Genomic DNA, 17,068 nt, shown 5'->3' with positions numbered 1-17,068 from the left:
AAGGGGAAGAAGAAATCCCCCAAGACCAAGCCGACGAAGAAACCCACGCCCAAGCCGGAGAAGAAAGCTGTCAAGCCGAAAAACAAGAAGCACCAGAAATCGAAGGCCAAGAGTTCAAAAAAAAAACTTGAAATGAGTTACGGCGACGAGCAGGTTGACAAAATCGGTAACGAGATTCAGGAGATTTTGAAGGAGGAGGGGGAGGGAAAAATTTCGAATAAAAAAAAGAGAACGAATCGGCGGAAAACTCGAACGCTGAAGGCATTCGGTGGGGACGACTCAGATACCCTTAAAATTGGTCGGCACCTTTGTTCGAAGAATATCCATGATCGGCAAAAGAAATCGGCCGCAAAAAAGTCTAAAAAACCTAAATCATCTTCTAGAAAAAAAAAATTGACTCGGAAAAAAAAATCTAATGCCAAAAAATCGAGATTAGCATCGAAGAAGACGACTAGAAAGGCTAAACTGATCGTTGGAAATCAAAATAAAAAAATCCGACAGGCGGTGCATGAGAATTCATCCCGAAGCAATCACGTATCGGACAGAAATGCGTCATTGACCAGTCATTTCCGGTCAAATCGTTCTGAAAATTGTGAGGGATGTCTCTGTGACCTTGGGAATGTTGTCTCGAACCTTCGGAAGATGCTTCTGATGAGGAATGATCTCCTGGATCGAATATCGACGTATACCTGCCAGAAATTCGTCGGAATCGGTGATGAGTTAATTCTGACGTCTTCTGGAGTCCTTGGAGATGTTCTTCCGAGGTCTCGCAGGCAGATCGCTGAAGCGAGGGGCCTAAAGTACATCAGACCTGGGGACCTAGAGGATCTACTTGAAGGCGACGAGGTCAGGGGCCATGGTAAGGGCTAATTCTGGGCCTGAGAGACATTAAATTGATTTTGTTGCCTTCCGACAGAACATGAGATCCTGTCCTTTCCCGGATCAGACCTGAATATTCCCTGCAATCATGAGGGCAAGGAAATTACCTGGGTCATGAGCATTAGCCGACCTAATTATACGTGGACAAGAGTCGATAGTTCTCCTATTTCTGGTAATTGAGAATTATTCTCATTCTCTGAGCAGCTCGAGCCATGCGCAAACATCATGTCTTGTGTTTCCCATGAAATATTGCACTCGACATATCTGAGATTCGAAGGTAATTTCGTGACGAATGAAATGATTTTTAATTCATGTCTGTACAATTTATAATCGTCGAATCGTTGACGCGTAAGTCAGCCGCTCAAAAACTTGAGTTTCTGAGCGAGCGCGGACCGGGCGGGGCGCTTCTGTCGACAAACGCCCATATCACGAGAACTATAAGTCGTAGCGTCGGGAGTAAAAAATCATTTTGTTTGACATGAAATTCCGCACATTTCGTATGTCCACGAATTCTCAATAGTTATTTAAATATGAAAAAAAACTGATCCCATTTTTTCCCATCTGTCATATTCAATTTTTGCGTTCTCTCATTCTCAACTCTTTGGACGTGGATAGCGCCATCTGTCGAAATTCTAGAAAATTCTAGATTTTTCAAGAAAATTTTCCGGCTTTACAGAACAATTGTGAAAATTATCGGATTTCCTATAACATCACACATTTTCCAAAAAAAAATATATTCAGTTCACAAGACACGGACACGTCGACGCAGCCGCTTGTAATTTTTCTCATCGTTTATTTCTATTTAATATATTTGTCAATCGATTGTGAATGGACGATGCAGGAACTATTCGGAAAAACGGAAACCTAGAATTATACGATGTTGATGCAAAAGACGCTGGGAATTACTCTTGTATCGTGACGTACGTCGACCCAGACAACGAGGAGCTCGTGGAGAATATTTACCAACACAGTATCCAAATTGTGACCCTTCCTCGTTATTCCCTACGAGGTGGAAACCGTTACAAAATGGATATCTGTGAAGATCCAGAGCTCGACATTTTGTCCGTCTATTTACCCTCTAAACTCAACGAAGTCCTCTGTAAGAACTCCATTTGCGATGCGTTCATCTTCGCCCCCCACTGTCACAGTCATCAAGTGAGCGAAAAAATGAGTTCGCCGAAAATGATGAAAAAGGAAAGATGGAGCAAAGTATCAAATTAATCCCAACAATTTTTTATTTTGCTTCAATTCCCCTAATTTAAAAAATGAATTAAAAATTTCAAAGTCCTCTTTAGGTGTCCATAAGAGTGCTCGTCGTCCCTACAAATCCCTCAAAATTATTCCCTATTAGTTCATCCCAATGTGGCTTGAGATGTCGCAAAGCTGTGCAGGACAAACTCGCTTTTCTACTGACCCAGAATCTACGAATTATTCTAAGAAAAACGAGTGAGTTCATGTGGCTGCGTGTCAGGGAGATTCTCAGACGATTTTCTCTATAGAAAACTTTAACCACAGTTGTTTTTAGGTTGCCGAATCGTGCCCAGGACAGGCTCGTACCAATTGAGAATAGATTTGTGGATTTTGGAGGTGGAAGAGGCAGAAGAGCTTATGAACGGACCAAAAGAAGGGACAGGGGTGATGCTGATGGTGAAGTTGGACTTCTTGTTGGGTGTCCTGCGGGATATGGTCTTGATAACAGTCATTGTGGTATTAATAATTTTTTCGTAATTTTGATTATGTGACCTATGAATTTCATATGATCTTCATTGGTCATTCACATGACCTTCACGTGACCTTATGATCCTCTTATGACCTTCATATGAACCTCAAATAAACTTATGACATCCAGACTAAGATTACATGACCATATGATCCCTTTATGATCCTCATCCGGCCTCCATGTAACACTCAAATGACCTTGTCATCCTCTTCTGGCCTTCATATGAACTTCATATGACCCTCAAATGACCGTATGATCCCCTTTCATAACCTTCATCCTGCTTTCATATGACCTAATGATCCTTTTATAACTTTTCTTTGAAAATTATACGATTTTATCATTTTCTTATGACCTTAAGATCCTCTTACGACTTTTTTCAGAACCTCAAATGACCTAATGATCCTTTTATGACCTTCTTGGGAACCTTCTACGATTTTATGACCTTATGACGTTTATATGGCCTCCATACGACCCTCAAAGGACCTCACGATTCTCTTATGACCTTCATATGACTCTCACATGACCTTATGATCCCATTTTATGACCTAATAATCCTTTTATGACCTTATGAACCTTATATGATTTTATTACCTCCTAATGACCATTATATATCCTCCATACGACCTTCAAAAGACCTTACGATCCTCTTATGGCCTTCATATGATCCTCAAATGACCTTATGATCCCATTTTATGACCTAATGATATTTGTATGACCTTCTTATGAACCTTCTATAATTTTATGACCTTATGACGCGTATACCACCTCCGTGCGATCCTCAAAGGACCTTATGATCCTCTGATGTCCTCCAAAAGAACCTCATTTGACCTCATGATCCCCTTATGACCCCCATACAGCCTTCATATGACCTCCCTATGACCTTATGATCCCCATATGACTCATATGACCTCCTCACGACCCGCATAATTTTCCTGGCCCTTATTAAAAATAAACGATTTCGAATGTTTCTTCCCATTTTAGTTCCTTGCTCCCCTCATTACCACAGTCAAGACCTATCGGCGAGGTGCAAGAGGTGTCCTCTGGGGACCCATCAGCCTAGCACTGGTTCCAGGGTGTGCAAATCTTGCACGAATCCTTTTGTAGATGGATGCTATGATATGGTAAATAATAGATGACAATGAACGCATTCGAAAAAATTTCATAGAAAAATCTATCAAATTTCCTAAAAAATTCTATTGGATTTCTACTGAATTTCATTGAAAATTCTACTTTCCAACGTTTTGTCACCGTTTTTCGCGGCATAGCTTAGCTTATCATCTGATGAACATGATAAAATAATATATGAAAATAAAAATATTAAAAAAAAATTAATTATGTGTAAAAAAAATTCAAAGGTCTAAAACTTCCTGTCGTCTTCCTTTATCGTGTCGGATCTCATTGGAATTTTGAAATGGCATTCTTTATCCCTCAAAATTCTAGCTCTGGACGACATCATCAGTCCTCCTGGCAGTCCTCGCTTCCCTCCTCGCAGTGATCCTAGTCTGTCTGATAGTTCTCTGGACCATTTGCTGTGGAAAACCTCGGAAGCCCGAGGATTCCTTGAAACAAGAGACAGGAGACTCCATCAAACAGCCCCTGATTCCACCCCTGGACAGCCAATCAGATCTCGAGGAGCTGATCTGGGAGAGGCCCAAGAAGAAGAAGAAAAAGAAATTGATGAAACGATTCCTGAAGGCGAAGGAGGAGGAACAGCCCCTCGTCTACGGAATCAATCTCTTGCCGAGGAAGAAAAATGAGAGGGAGCGGGAGAGGGTCAAGACAATTCCCGTTTGCTGCATCGACTCGTACAGATCCCATGGGGGCCACTGTCCCGAGTGCAAACATCCTTACGTGACTAATCATGGAACTAGAAGGGCCCATGGGAGGCCACCAGTGCCTTTTCCTGATTTCGATAGATGACACGAAATTAATCGAGAGTTGAAGAAAAAATATTTCTCAGTGAGAAAAATCTGTGAATGACTCTCAGAATTTTAATCATGATGTTTGACATTCTGAAGGAAATTGCGACGTTTCACATATCTTTGGGTATTTTTAGAGTAGTTTTTACGTGAAGGAAAATATTTCAAGTGGAAGTGGATCCGGGGGGGGCTCGAGGAGTTTATTGAGGATTATTTTATAGGCTAGAATTTTCGTTTAAAATATTTTTTATGTAGGTGTTCAGTGGATGAGGTACCGAGGGGACTATTTTTATGAAATTGTGGCAATGTACTTTTTGTAAGAATATTAGGAGATAGTGACATTTTTTTATTGAATAAAGAGATCGAGATTTATTATTTTTGAGAGTTTATGGTTGTCCCTGTGACACTGTTTTATTTAGTATCTAGGTATATACATGGTAAGGGAATTTGCTGATCTAAGGGCACGTTCTTATGGACTACTCCAGTGGGGCTCACCTGGAAGAAAAGAGAAAAGTGACTGGAGATTATTTAATAGATTTGGTGAGAATAAATTAGGGACAAGAATGATAACGAATAAAATTATTGTGATAAAAAAAATTGAAAATACTATTTTATTCGTAATTTTTCACTCGGAGAGGCTAGTTCATTGGAAATATTTTGAATGAAGATTTAAATCGTCAAGAAAAAATTGTAGATTTCAGAAAAATCTACTTCGAATCAATAAAAATAAATTGCTCCCTTGAGGTCGAAACAAATGATTGAAAAAATAATGAAAAAAAATTCTTGTATTAATTCTCCTAAAATTTTAACAAAAACACTAATAAAAATAACGTAATTTTATATTCCTCCATAAGAATCTTCATTCGTAATATTCTAATGTAAAAAATGTCGATTTAGTTATTATAAATTGAGGATAAAAATGATTCCGAATAAAATTTTTGTCATGAAAAAACTGAAAATACTAGCTCATCATGAATATTTAAAATAAAGATTCAAATCGTCAAGAAACGATTGTAGATTTCAGAAAAATCTGCTCCAAATCAAGAAAAAAAATTAAAAATTAAAAAATTTATAAAAAATACACAAATAACTTCCCGTGTGAAAATATTTATTCGTAATATTGAAATGTAAAAAATATCGAACTTACAAATTACTTAAGCAGTTGGTGGCGAACGACGAGGAAAGGTGTAGCAAATGCACTCCCAAAGTACAAGATGAAGTACACCGTCAACTTGTACCTGTTTCCAAGTGTGAAGGGCAGATTCTAAAACACAAAAATCCAAATAAAAAACAATCACCTCCAATTAACAATAAAAAAATTGTTCCCAAATTGTTTAACTTCGCAAATCGACAACGAAAAATGGGTTATGCAACAGAGAATTCTCCGGGACACTCACATGTCCGGGTTTCGCTCCGACTTCCGGGTTTCCTGACCTGCGAAGGGCACTGGTGGCGAATCTCCTCACCAATTGTTGTGACAGCATTTTTAAAATTCAATTTTTCCGAATGAATCAATTGTTCCTTCAAAAATACGTTCGACACTGTCGGAATAAAATGCGACGATCGATCGAAGATGGCGTCGACAAAACCTAGGGAATTATCTGGTAACCCTAGCACGACCTGGCGATTAAATAGCATTCTACTTCACCATCAACAACGAGAGGAATTTGTCCTACCGATCGTCAATCGAGGACGTGAAAAGAAATTTCTACCTTATCTAGTGCTGATGAAAATATCTGGAATTTCCAATAAAATTAAATTCAATTTTTTTTTAGAACATTCTTTTATTTTGATTTTTAGAAAATTATAACAATTATACCGGGATTTATTGCTGCATTTTAACCAGGGTTGGCCATCTGTCGATAACCGCAGTTTTTTACATGAAATTGTAAAAACCCGTAATTTGCGTAATAAATTTAAACAATATAAAAAAACCGTCGAGGTAATTTACATAAATTACGTCGATAAAAAACGGTGCAATTTATCAACATAATTTACATGCGCATCCGTGATTTTAATGCATGGTATTATTATTTATAAAATTGTTTAATATTATTATTTATAACATATTCTTTTTTTTCAAACGAAAAAAACTATAGACTTATTAATTGAAAAAAATTGTGTAATAGTAATTCATACAATTACATGACATCACGAAAAATTGTTATATTTATTAATGAAAAAATCCATGACAATAAAACGCAAAATAATCACAAATTCCCCAAGAATTCAATAAGATCTAGGGGATTATCGGGCAACCCTAGCAAGACCTATCGATAAAATATCAATTCACCTTACCATCAACAGCTAGAGAAATTTGTGTTACTGATCGTCAAACTAGAAATTGGTATAAAATTCTTTTTTACCTAGTGCTGACAAAATATCATATTTTGAATTTTCAAATAAAATTAAATGAATTTTTCTTTTCTGCAAACAAAAAATTTTTTTATTTCAATTTTTATAAAATTATAACAATAATATACTGAGTTATTGCTGCAATTTAATACACGATATAATTACTCATAAAATTGTTTTTATAATAATAATCATAATAATTATTATTATTATTATCATTATCATTATTATTATTTATAACATATTCCTTTATTTTTCAAATGAAAAAAATGGTATAGACGTTTTTGATAAAAAAAAATTGTGTAACAATAATTCGTATAATCAGATGATATCGTGAAAAATGGTCATATTTGTTAACAAAAAAAATCCATAACAATAAACCGCAAAATAATAAAAGATTCCCGAAGAATTCATTAGTATTAGTTGCACTAGTGAACGTCCGTGGTACTGACGTAATCTAAATCGATTTACAGCCCGTAGCTGTCGCCCACAGTTATCGTAAGTGCAAAGTGAGGTATATCCGAACGCTGGAGTTCCGTTACTCTGGTTGTTCCCGTGGCCACCCACGAGGACCATAGGAAATGAAGCTAAAAACAGAGAAAGAAAAAAGTGGATGAGAAAGTGTTTGACGGGGCGGAGAGGGAGGGGGGGCGAGCGTTGGAAAAAGAGAGAGAGGGAGAGAAAACGATATAGTTGGGGTGAAAAGCCTGGTCTCACAGTTGCGGAAACGTAAAAGTCCTCCACCTCCGTTGTGGCACTTGAAAAGTGACGGAAAAAGGACGAAACTGTAGAACTAGAGGGCGCACTTTTCTCTAAAAGTAACGAACACCGAAGAAAGCATAAAGAGAGGAAAAAAAAGGTGTAAAATTTCGCCCGTCGACTTTTATTTGAAATTCTCCCGAGAAAAAAAAATCATATTTCAGGAGTCGAGGGATAAGGATCTGGGGTTCAGCAAGTTCACTGACACGTGAACCTCCAAAATGCAAATTAGCGAAGTGGACAATGTCTCTCTCACGGCTTGACGTGAACAGTTTTCCATTTCTGCAATTTTTTCCTCCGTGATTTCCACCCCTTCCCCTCCACATTTTCCATCACGCCTGTCAGAATTGTATATATATAATTTTTTTTTTCATATTTTATTTTTCACAGCGGCTATTGCGTCACAGAAATGCCACTGGGCTGATTCTACATTTATGTATTCTATTATGCTGCAACCCGTCCAAACGATTCAAGCGCGTTCCTTCCCAATGTTATTGCTGGGTTGAAGATTTTACCATAACAATGAAACAAGAAACTGTGGTCATTGTTACATCGGAAAATATGCTTTGCGAGTGAAAAGAATAATGAAGGTGAAAAAAGATTTTAATGTCTAGCTTCAACGGTATTATGAGGAAAATTATCAATTTTTCATTTTCTGAAAGGATTGAGAAACATTCGAAATGAGAATCTTGTGCATACTTATAAGCAGAGTTGGGCAAGTAGAGTAACACCAGTATTTTATCAAGTTTTCTACATGTAAAAAAACAAGTAATTTACCAAGGAGGTTTTAGAGCTGTTCTGGCGCGAGAACAACCCCGGCGACAGGGTTGCAAGGGCCATGCCTTACAACGGTCAAACATCGCAATGGTTATACCTTGCTGAGGGTCAAACGTTGTGACGGTTAAACAACAGAGGTAGGCAGACGACAATCTCAAAGGACAAAGGTCAGAAACTACAATCTCAACGGATGAAATTATTTTTTGTATTTATGACCGTCGCAAGTTATATATTTTTTGTGCCACATGACCGCCATTTTGTCGGCACATGACGCAGTCTGAAAAAAACGGTGATTGTGCATTTCTTCCAATTCCAAATTACCAACGCATTAGTCTCCGAGATATAGTGATGCCGCGAGCCATTTCACGAGTACACGGAGAGAAATTTTTGATAAAAATTATCCTACCGTTCTATAAAAGTGTATTATGAGTCATCGTTTCCTCATTTCTATCTCGAAATTTAGTAAAAATTAATATATGATGATCAAATTTTATTCTACGTTAGAGAAATTTTATCCTGATAAAAAGAAAAATTACCGTGCCGGTAGAGTAAAAATTACTGTACCGGTAGGGTAAAATTTACCAACCGTTCTAGAATTTTCGTTGTTATCTACATAAAAATTATTGGACTGGAAGGGTAAAATTTATTATGCGTCAGGATAAAATTTCTTAGTGATGCCGCGAGAGACTTTACGAGACAATATGTTGGGGAGATGGTCTTGGTCTCAAATTTTCCGTATTTTTAATGTAGAATCTTGGTTTATGTCTCGATTTGTCTCGTCTCGATTTTCTACATAAAAAAACGTGAAAAACTGGAAACCAAGGTGAGATAAATTGACTCGGTGTCATCACGAAAGGAGTCGATACTGCGCATTTTGAGACTGAGACGAGACCAAAAATTTCTGCGTTCACTGCGACCGAGACAATCCCTCCAAAGTATTGTCTCGTAAAGTCTCTCGCGCCATCACCATTCACGAGACAATACTTTGGAGGGGTTGTCTCAGTCTCAGTGAACACGGAAATTTCGGTCTCTCAGTCTTGAAATGCGCAGTATCGACTTCTCCTGTGATGACTCTGAGTCAATTTATCTCATCTTGGTTTCCAGTTCTTCGCGTTTTTTATATGTAGAAAACCGAGATGAGACGACTGAGACAAAAAACGAGATTTTACATTGAAAAAAACACGAAAAAACTTGAGACCGAGATGAGATAAATTGACTCGGACTCATCACGAGAGGCGTCGCTACTGCCTATTTCGACACTGAGACGAGGGCAAAGATTATCATGTTCACTGAGACCGAGATCATCTCTCCAAAGTCTTGTCTCGTAAAGTGTCTGGCAGCATCACTACTGAGATATTATTCTCCGTGTCACCATTTTGAAAAATTGATAATCCCCCACCTCCCAATCTCCATAACAACGAATATTATCAAACTTTCAATCAAAACTTGGAACAAAACTTTCCAATATCCCAGCAAGATTATTCATTAATCCCCCATAATCGATGAAGAGAAAATTACAGTTGAAAGTTTCAGGTTAGTCTCCTTGTAATACTTTCATCGTCCATTTTATCCCGGAAGACAGTCCTACCAACTTTGCCCACCGATTGCCGAATGAGCTCCTTAAATCCGCTTGAATTACTTCAATAACCTAAAAAGCCTTCAACCAATAGATGTATTATTCCCGATTCATCTTAAAAAGTGGAGGAGGGAAAAGGACGCTGGAGGAAGAGAAGATGGCGTGGATGATGAAGGGCGCTGGGCATTCGATTTTCCTATCACCAATTGTCAACTTGAAACTGCCATTACTAATTTATAGATGAAAAAGGCACTTTGCAAAATTTAACGATTAAATTTCCTCCCAGGTTAAATTTATCTTCATAGCCTTTCTACGACTGTACTTCTAACTGTTCTGTGATCGTTCCCCATTAAAGCATTTCAACAATTAATTCATCTTCACCCATTCCGCCCCCTCGTCCCGCGGCCGCTCTTAACCAAGTATCACTGTCTCGCTCTATCCCCCTCAGCCATTCTCGCTTTCGCAGTACGTAATTAACGATGCCATCCATAAATTGGAATTTATTCGAGTATACGGGCGGGAGGGGGGTTTTGTTCACGTATAACCACAAAAACCGCAGTTTCAACAAATTTCATGTCTTTTTCACAGTTTAATTAAAATTACGAGAATGAGTCTGTTCGAGGTCAGAGAGGATGGAGATGTGACGAGGTAAAATGAATGCTATTGTTGAGGGGGTGAAATTAAATAATAAAAAAATTTCCTTGGTGGAATTGAAATAAATGTTTAGAGGTATGGTTGAATTAATTGGGGGCATGATGTCCAGAGATGGTTCCGGAGTTCGCGTTTTGAAAAAATTGATATTTTGGAAAATTATTTTATAAATGAAAACAAAACAGGTGGGAAATTGATCTTTTATTGCATGTAGTATAGTTATTTTTGCTAATACATTAGCAATATGCTTTCGAAATTAATTGTTCACTTCATTTTATTAAATTGAATGTGATCACTTTTTAACTAACTTTGTCAGATTTTCAACTTAGTTAAACGTTATCATCATTATCCTTATTATGCTTCCCCTCAGCCCTTCGATAAAACGTTAATGGAAAAATTTTATTTATACATACTTGAATGAATTTGAAACATCACATTTGAAGAAACCATCAAAAAGTTCCCTTTCAGGGAAATTAAAAAGAAAAATCGAAATTTCTGCAAATTTTCAAATAAATCAAAAAACGATTATTGCTATCGCTTTCATCTTCGACCTCGGTCAAAAGGACATCCAAACAAATTTTTTAAGCCATCATTCAATCAATTCAGAACATTTTTTTTTAATTATCGTGAAACAACCGATTTTCGAAAAAATTAAAAAATTGAAAAAACTAATGGATGAATTAAATTTTAATTAATGGCGATCGATGGGGCTCAACAATACCTACATTTGAAAGAAATAATTTAATACCATCCATTCATTAGCGAACAATGGGAGAAAAACTTTGTTACATACGCACACACATGCACACACGAACGGACGAGATCTAAAATATGTATTTTCGTACTTTTTGAATAATACTGGGTCGATATAATACAAAAAATCCAAAACTTAAATTTGAACAATGACAAAGTTTCCATTCGGAAGCAAAAACTCCATCCAAACTTGATCCTCGGTCAATCCATTTTCAATCATTTTTCAATTAAATGCTATCAGTAAATAAAATGTTTATTCTTTAACAAATAAATGAATTTCTTATTCAATTTCATTTGATTGATTTATCATGAAAAAAAAAAATCTCGTCACGCAGAACATCTCGATGAGTTTTGAATAGTTATCGAGATATTTAAATTGAGAATGCGGCATTTCTCTGGAGGAGAAATTTACGATGATAACGCATGTATAACCCAGGACTCTGGCATTAGTATTTTTCCTTGAGGTTATGGAAATGACCTCGAGAAACTCCGATGAAGTAATTTACGTTTAAAGTAATAAAAATTAATATTGAATTTAAATTAAGTTGAATTCACTCAGTTTTTATCATTTTCTCGCGGCTGTTCATATTTCCAGTGGAAGTAGACAAAATATTCATACGACAAAACTTGTTCCATATTTATTCATAAGCCCCACACTTTTGATGACAGTACAACGGGTTGTCTCCCTGGTATACGGAAGGTATATCTGTAGCTGTACGTGGAAGCTTTGCATTTTCACAATTTATTTTCCAGATGCAGTTTTACGTGTTGAAAAGAGTCGGGTAAACTGTCTGAGCATTTCTCAGAGTCCAGCGAGGCCATTTAAAACTCTACCCCTCACTACTCTTCAATTCTACAGTCGTTAGGTTGAGTTTTTTTCGTCTCTTCAGCTTTTGTGAAGTTTCTGGCGACATCTTAGTTTCGCCATTTGCATTTTTACTGGTATTTCAAAATGGAAATAAGTCCTTGAATGAGGGAAGTGAATAACAGGCTAGTTTTTTCAAAGCTTTGGGGGATTCCCCGGGGCCTCATGGCGCAGAATTTTGGGGTTATGTGAGATACAATGCACTGGAAATTCCAATTAATTAATTGATGGATTGAGACGGCAGATACCAGCCGACATCTTTTGAGTAATTCTGAGAAAAATTTTCAAATATCGCGCAGTGTCCGACCTATTACTGTTGGAGCTGAAACGGCGGGAATTTTAAACGAGTCTTAACGCCATTACCCAACTCTTAGATACTGCGATGAAAATTTTTTATCGATACTCGTGCGAGAATAATGCAGCTTGATCGAAATTGCATCTAACAGAGGAGTTGCGATATTTTTATCGTCATAACGAATGAGTGGAATCGAGTGAACAGTCGAATGGATTAATTTTGTAAAGTTCCTGGTGACATTTTAGTTTCGCCATTTACATTTTTACTGATATTTCAAAGTGGAAATAAGTCCTTGAATGAGGGAAGTGAATAACATGCTAGTTTTTTCAAAGCTTTGGGGGATTCCCTGGGGCGCCACAGCGCAAAATTTTGGGGTTATGTGAAATACATTGCACTGGAAATTCCAGTCAATTTATTGATGGATTGAGACGGCAGACACCGGCCGACATCTTTTATGAGCAATTTTGAGAAAAATATCTCAAATATCCTGCAGTGTCGACCTATTACTGTTGGAGTTGAAACGGCGGGAATTTTAAACGAGTCTTAACGTCATTACCCAGCTCTGAGATATCTCGATGACAATTTTTTATCGATACCCGTACGAAAATAATGGAGTTTGATCCAAATTGAGTCTAATAGAGAAGTTGGGATATTTTTATCGTCATAACGAATGAGTGGAATCGAGTGAACAGTCGAATGGATTACTTTCCTCGTTCGTTTAACTTTAATGGTACTCCGGGGCTCGGGCAAGATGGCTGATTTGCCTGGAAATATCTTCGGCAAGGAGTTCAGAAGGGGGTTATAGTTGGGTTGCAGGACTAGTGGGGCTTGGGGGTGGAGGGATGAGGTGGAGTTGGTCTGGGAGTTGCGAGTCAATCGATAGCCTCAGTAATTTTCCTTGAGCGCGTGCTGTGGAGTGAAGTGAGGACTGAGAAAAATCACGTTTAGATTGATCCCGGGTGAAAAGTCGAGAAGCTCGGGAAAAATTGAAGACAAAAAAACTCAGAATCAATTCACCCAACAAAAAAATTAACAATATAAATTCAATTACTCATGATTATGCAAATCGTCGAGATAACTAGCCCGTGAAAAAATACTGATATGAATCATCTGAACTGGAATGAATCATATTTTTCTATTACAACGTTCACCTCAAAATTTCTCATACATTGGGATTTATTTATCCCCGTTGAATTTTATTTCATTCAAGCCCTGGGAAAAATGTAAATCAAAGATGTGATTACATATTTCCCTGCGGACATCAAAGGAAAAAAAGAACGCAAGAGAGAAACACGTATAACCTAGAAGTTACATAACAATTATCCAGTGGAAACTAAACCGTGGTAGTTTGAGTTAGAAAAAGCACACTGTAAAGACTTCAATGAGGTCGATGGTGAAAAAAAAATGGGAGAGGAAAAGAGTTATGATGAAAAAGGACATGCTATGATTGAAGAAAAGATATATGAGAGATATGAGACTGCGGTTGAGGCGGAGGCACGGCTCTAAGGTCACGCAGTTTTGCGTGCGAAGGGGGGAGGTTGTGAAAAAAATATGTCAAAAAAAAAAAACAAGGAGGTGTCACTGTTACGCTGACCTATTTATGGATATCGCATAACGTGAATTCGTGCGTTCTCATATGACAACATGGATTACGTAAAGTACTCGATAGACCTCGTTACCTCTAGACAAATGATGAGGGATTTTCTTACATACCTTCGGCATCAGCTGAATCCCCATATTTTACTTCATTTCCCGAGATCAACTCTGCGCTTGGTATTAATTTTATGTGCGTACCTGCGGTGAGGATAATCATTCGTTCTCACGGAGGTAATTTTTATGCAGTGGATATTGAAAGGGAGTGTATCAACTGAAACAGCCTTGAAATCGGTGACAATTTTTCTGAAATATCATTGTTCAGGCGGAAATACACGAAACGACAAGCATAAAGTCACAGCTACGCACTTGTGAAGCCAACAAAATGCAATTGACTTGATTGAATTAAGTGTTGACTTCAAGGATTTCAATAAAACGCATGACTTCAGGCATTATCCGCACGACTGCAGCCATGATTTCATCCGTGACGATACACTGTGATCACCAACCGAGAGACAAACATTCATTTCAAACTGAAGTCGCAATAAAAACTTTGACAATGTGACATTTTAATTATAACAATTTTGCAAATAAAGTTGAGTCCTTCATCACCAGCTGCTGCTGTCCCCAACTTTTCACGCCTAATTTCTTTTTTTTCACCCTGCTGCCGCCCTGATTAACTCACACACCTGAAACTTTGCTCACCTTTTTATTAAATAACCCCACAATGAGGGAGCCAATTTGGCCAGGTAAAAAGCAAATTTCAGGCGTAAGAGTATCATCATGGTCCTCCATCTTGAAGAAATCCTAAGGATATGAAAAAAAAGTGGAAAAAACCTCACCTATTCTTTCCATTCTTTCATTCGAATGAAAAAGATGGTCGTGAATAGCACTTGAAGAAGAAAGGACCAGTTTAAGGATTTGGAGTTGGTGAAGAGGAAAAGTCAATAATACAGAGGCCGTTGTTTCAGCGGATCGACCAATTGTCTCATTCCCCTCGAACGAATCGGTGGCCATTAGCAGAAAATGTTGGATAAAAGAGGGTAGAAATGAAGAAAAAATGAAAAAAAAAAAATTGGTCAAGTACGCTGAGCCCAACATCAATAATTCTTCATACTCCACTGACTCCATCTTTCTTGGACTCCTAATTCCTTATTTCTATCCTCTTGATTCATGTTACAGCTGACATTAAGTGTCACAAACACACCTGAAACTTTGCTCACCCAGAATTTTAAAATACACGGGTAGGAGCAAGGAGTCAGGCACGTTCGTGACACTCAAAACATCATTCTTCTTTTTCTCCTGTGGTTCCATAAGTGGATTATCCCTGACTCGTTGGATTTTCCTTTATTGTCATTTCTATGGTTCTCGACATGTCTGAGCTACCAAATTTGACGTTAAAAAAGTATACAGCATCAATCTTATTTTATCCAGTCATTGTAAGTTGGAAAATTCATCACTCATGAGAATCGAGAGTGAGAAGCCTTGCCTTGGGCAATGGCCAATTGTAAACAGGGGAGCCAACATTACAAAGAATCCCGTTAAATAAGAATGATGTCTTTGAACGTGTACTTGAAGGACTCAACGTCTACTCTAAAATTCCCGAGACGATCTCTCCATCGTCTTCTTTGTACACACTCAAAGCATCTATTCATAAGCAATAAATAACAAATGATGATTCTCAAAACGTTTTATTGGATAAATTCAACAACTTTCCATAAATATATGAATACATCCTACAAAAGCTACCGTAAATAACTTGGATAAAGGTATTTCACTGACTGAAGAAGGCGGTAGTTTCACAACTCCAATTAGGAGTTTGGTACTAACGATAAGTATGGTTTAAGGCGACAGTGGCAAAGGCACCTTTTGATGCTTTTGACGACCTCCACTCTCAAACAGTTTCTGTTTCTCCTTCATTCCCAGTGACAGCAGCGACCTCCTTGAGCCCTACAAACTCAAAAACCCACCCAATGTATATAACACCGGCCTGATCTCGATTCAACCGGTGCTAGTCGTTCCGTCAAGGCGGATTATCCTTCTTCATCGCCGTTCTCTACCTGTCTTATGCGAGGGCTTCTAGCATTGCATCTCGATGGAAACAAACGATGGGAAAAGCCCTTGAGTAAAAAAGGATCTGCAAAAAAAATGAGGCTACTTTTCCGCATTATCCAGACTTTTTTACACTGGAAATTCCTCTTGGCTTTACCTTTGATGTGATTCCAGGGTAGAGAAGTCATTGAGAGATCATGGAAATTGCATGCATTTTGATGTTCCGCTGGTATCTGCAAATTATTTTTTGTATTTTAGTCCATTCACTGATGAATTTATTCCTTCTGGAGATATTGCTAGAACAATATAACTTGGTAACTGTCAAAGCGTTTAGTCCCACCGAAACCTTTCAATTAATTTCTTGTCAAGATTAACCCAAGAATGATCATGTCGAAATTGTTGGAATGACCTAACCACGTTAAACCGCAGCCATCAAAACTTCCCCGTCTTATCTCCAAACTCAGTAGTATCCAAAACTCTCAACTAGCTGAGTAACAGTCTAGTTTGACATGACGAAAAGTACTCCATCGATAATAACAAAACAAGGCGATTCCTCAGCATCATCTTCCTACAAAAGAGGCATCCTGATGAACGTCTCTAAATCTTTTTCTCCCGGAAATATTGCTTAGGGAACACCTTGGCAACAGTCAAATCCCACCAAAACCTTCAAATTCATCTCTTGTCAAGACTAACCCAAGAATGTTCATGTCGAAATTGTTGGAATGGCCTAACCACGTTAAACCACAGCCATCAAAACTTCCCCGTTTTATCTCCAAACTCAGTAGCATCAAAAACTCTCAACTAGCTGAGTAACAATCTAGTTTGACATGACGAAAACTACTCCATCGATAATGACAAAACAAGGCGATTCCTC

The 17,068-nt window shown here is 37.8% G+C and overlaps 2 protein-coding genes across 2 annotated transcripts; one reads left to right on the top strand and one right to left on the bottom strand.

Annotated features, from left to right (window-relative positions):
- Positions 1-642: 642 nt before the first annotated feature.
- LOC107037038 lies at positions 643-3,703 on the top strand. The gene is made up of 6 exons (XM_015255356.1): positions 643-859; positions 917-1,051; positions 1,721-2,034; positions 2,175-2,325; positions 2,405-2,586; positions 3,581-3,703. The coding sequence occupies exons 1-6, from the start codon at positions 643-645 to the stop codon at positions 3,701-3,703; spliced, it is 1,122 nt and encodes a 373-aa protein (XP_015110842.1).
- Positions 3,704-4,886: 1,183 nt separating this feature from the next.
- On the bottom strand, positions 4,887-6,106 carry LOC107037036 (cytochrome c oxidase subunit 7C, mitochondrial). The gene is made up of 3 exons (XM_015255355.1): positions 5,916-6,106; positions 5,666-5,782; positions 4,887-5,013 (listed from the first exon to the last, which is right to left on the bottom strand). The coding sequence occupies exons 1-2, from the start codon at positions 6,000-6,002 to the stop codon at positions 5,669-5,671; spliced, it is 201 nt and encodes a 66-aa protein (XP_015110841.1). The 5' UTR covers positions 6,003-6,106; the 3' UTR covers positions 4,887-5,013; positions 5,666-5,668.
- Between the last annotated feature and the right edge of the window lie 10,962 nt (positions 6,107-17,068).

Source organism: Diachasma alloeum, unplaced genomic scaffold (assembly GCF_001412515.2).
Source record: "Diachasma alloeum isolate Michigan unplaced genomic scaffold, Dall2.0 Dall_scaffold_00213, whole genome shotgun sequence".
NCBI lineage: Eukaryota > Metazoa > Arthropoda > Insecta > Hymenoptera > Braconidae > Diachasma > Diachasma alloeum.
The sequence above is the reverse complement of the archived record's forward strand: the minus strand, read 5'-3'. Positions and strand labels throughout refer to the sequence as shown.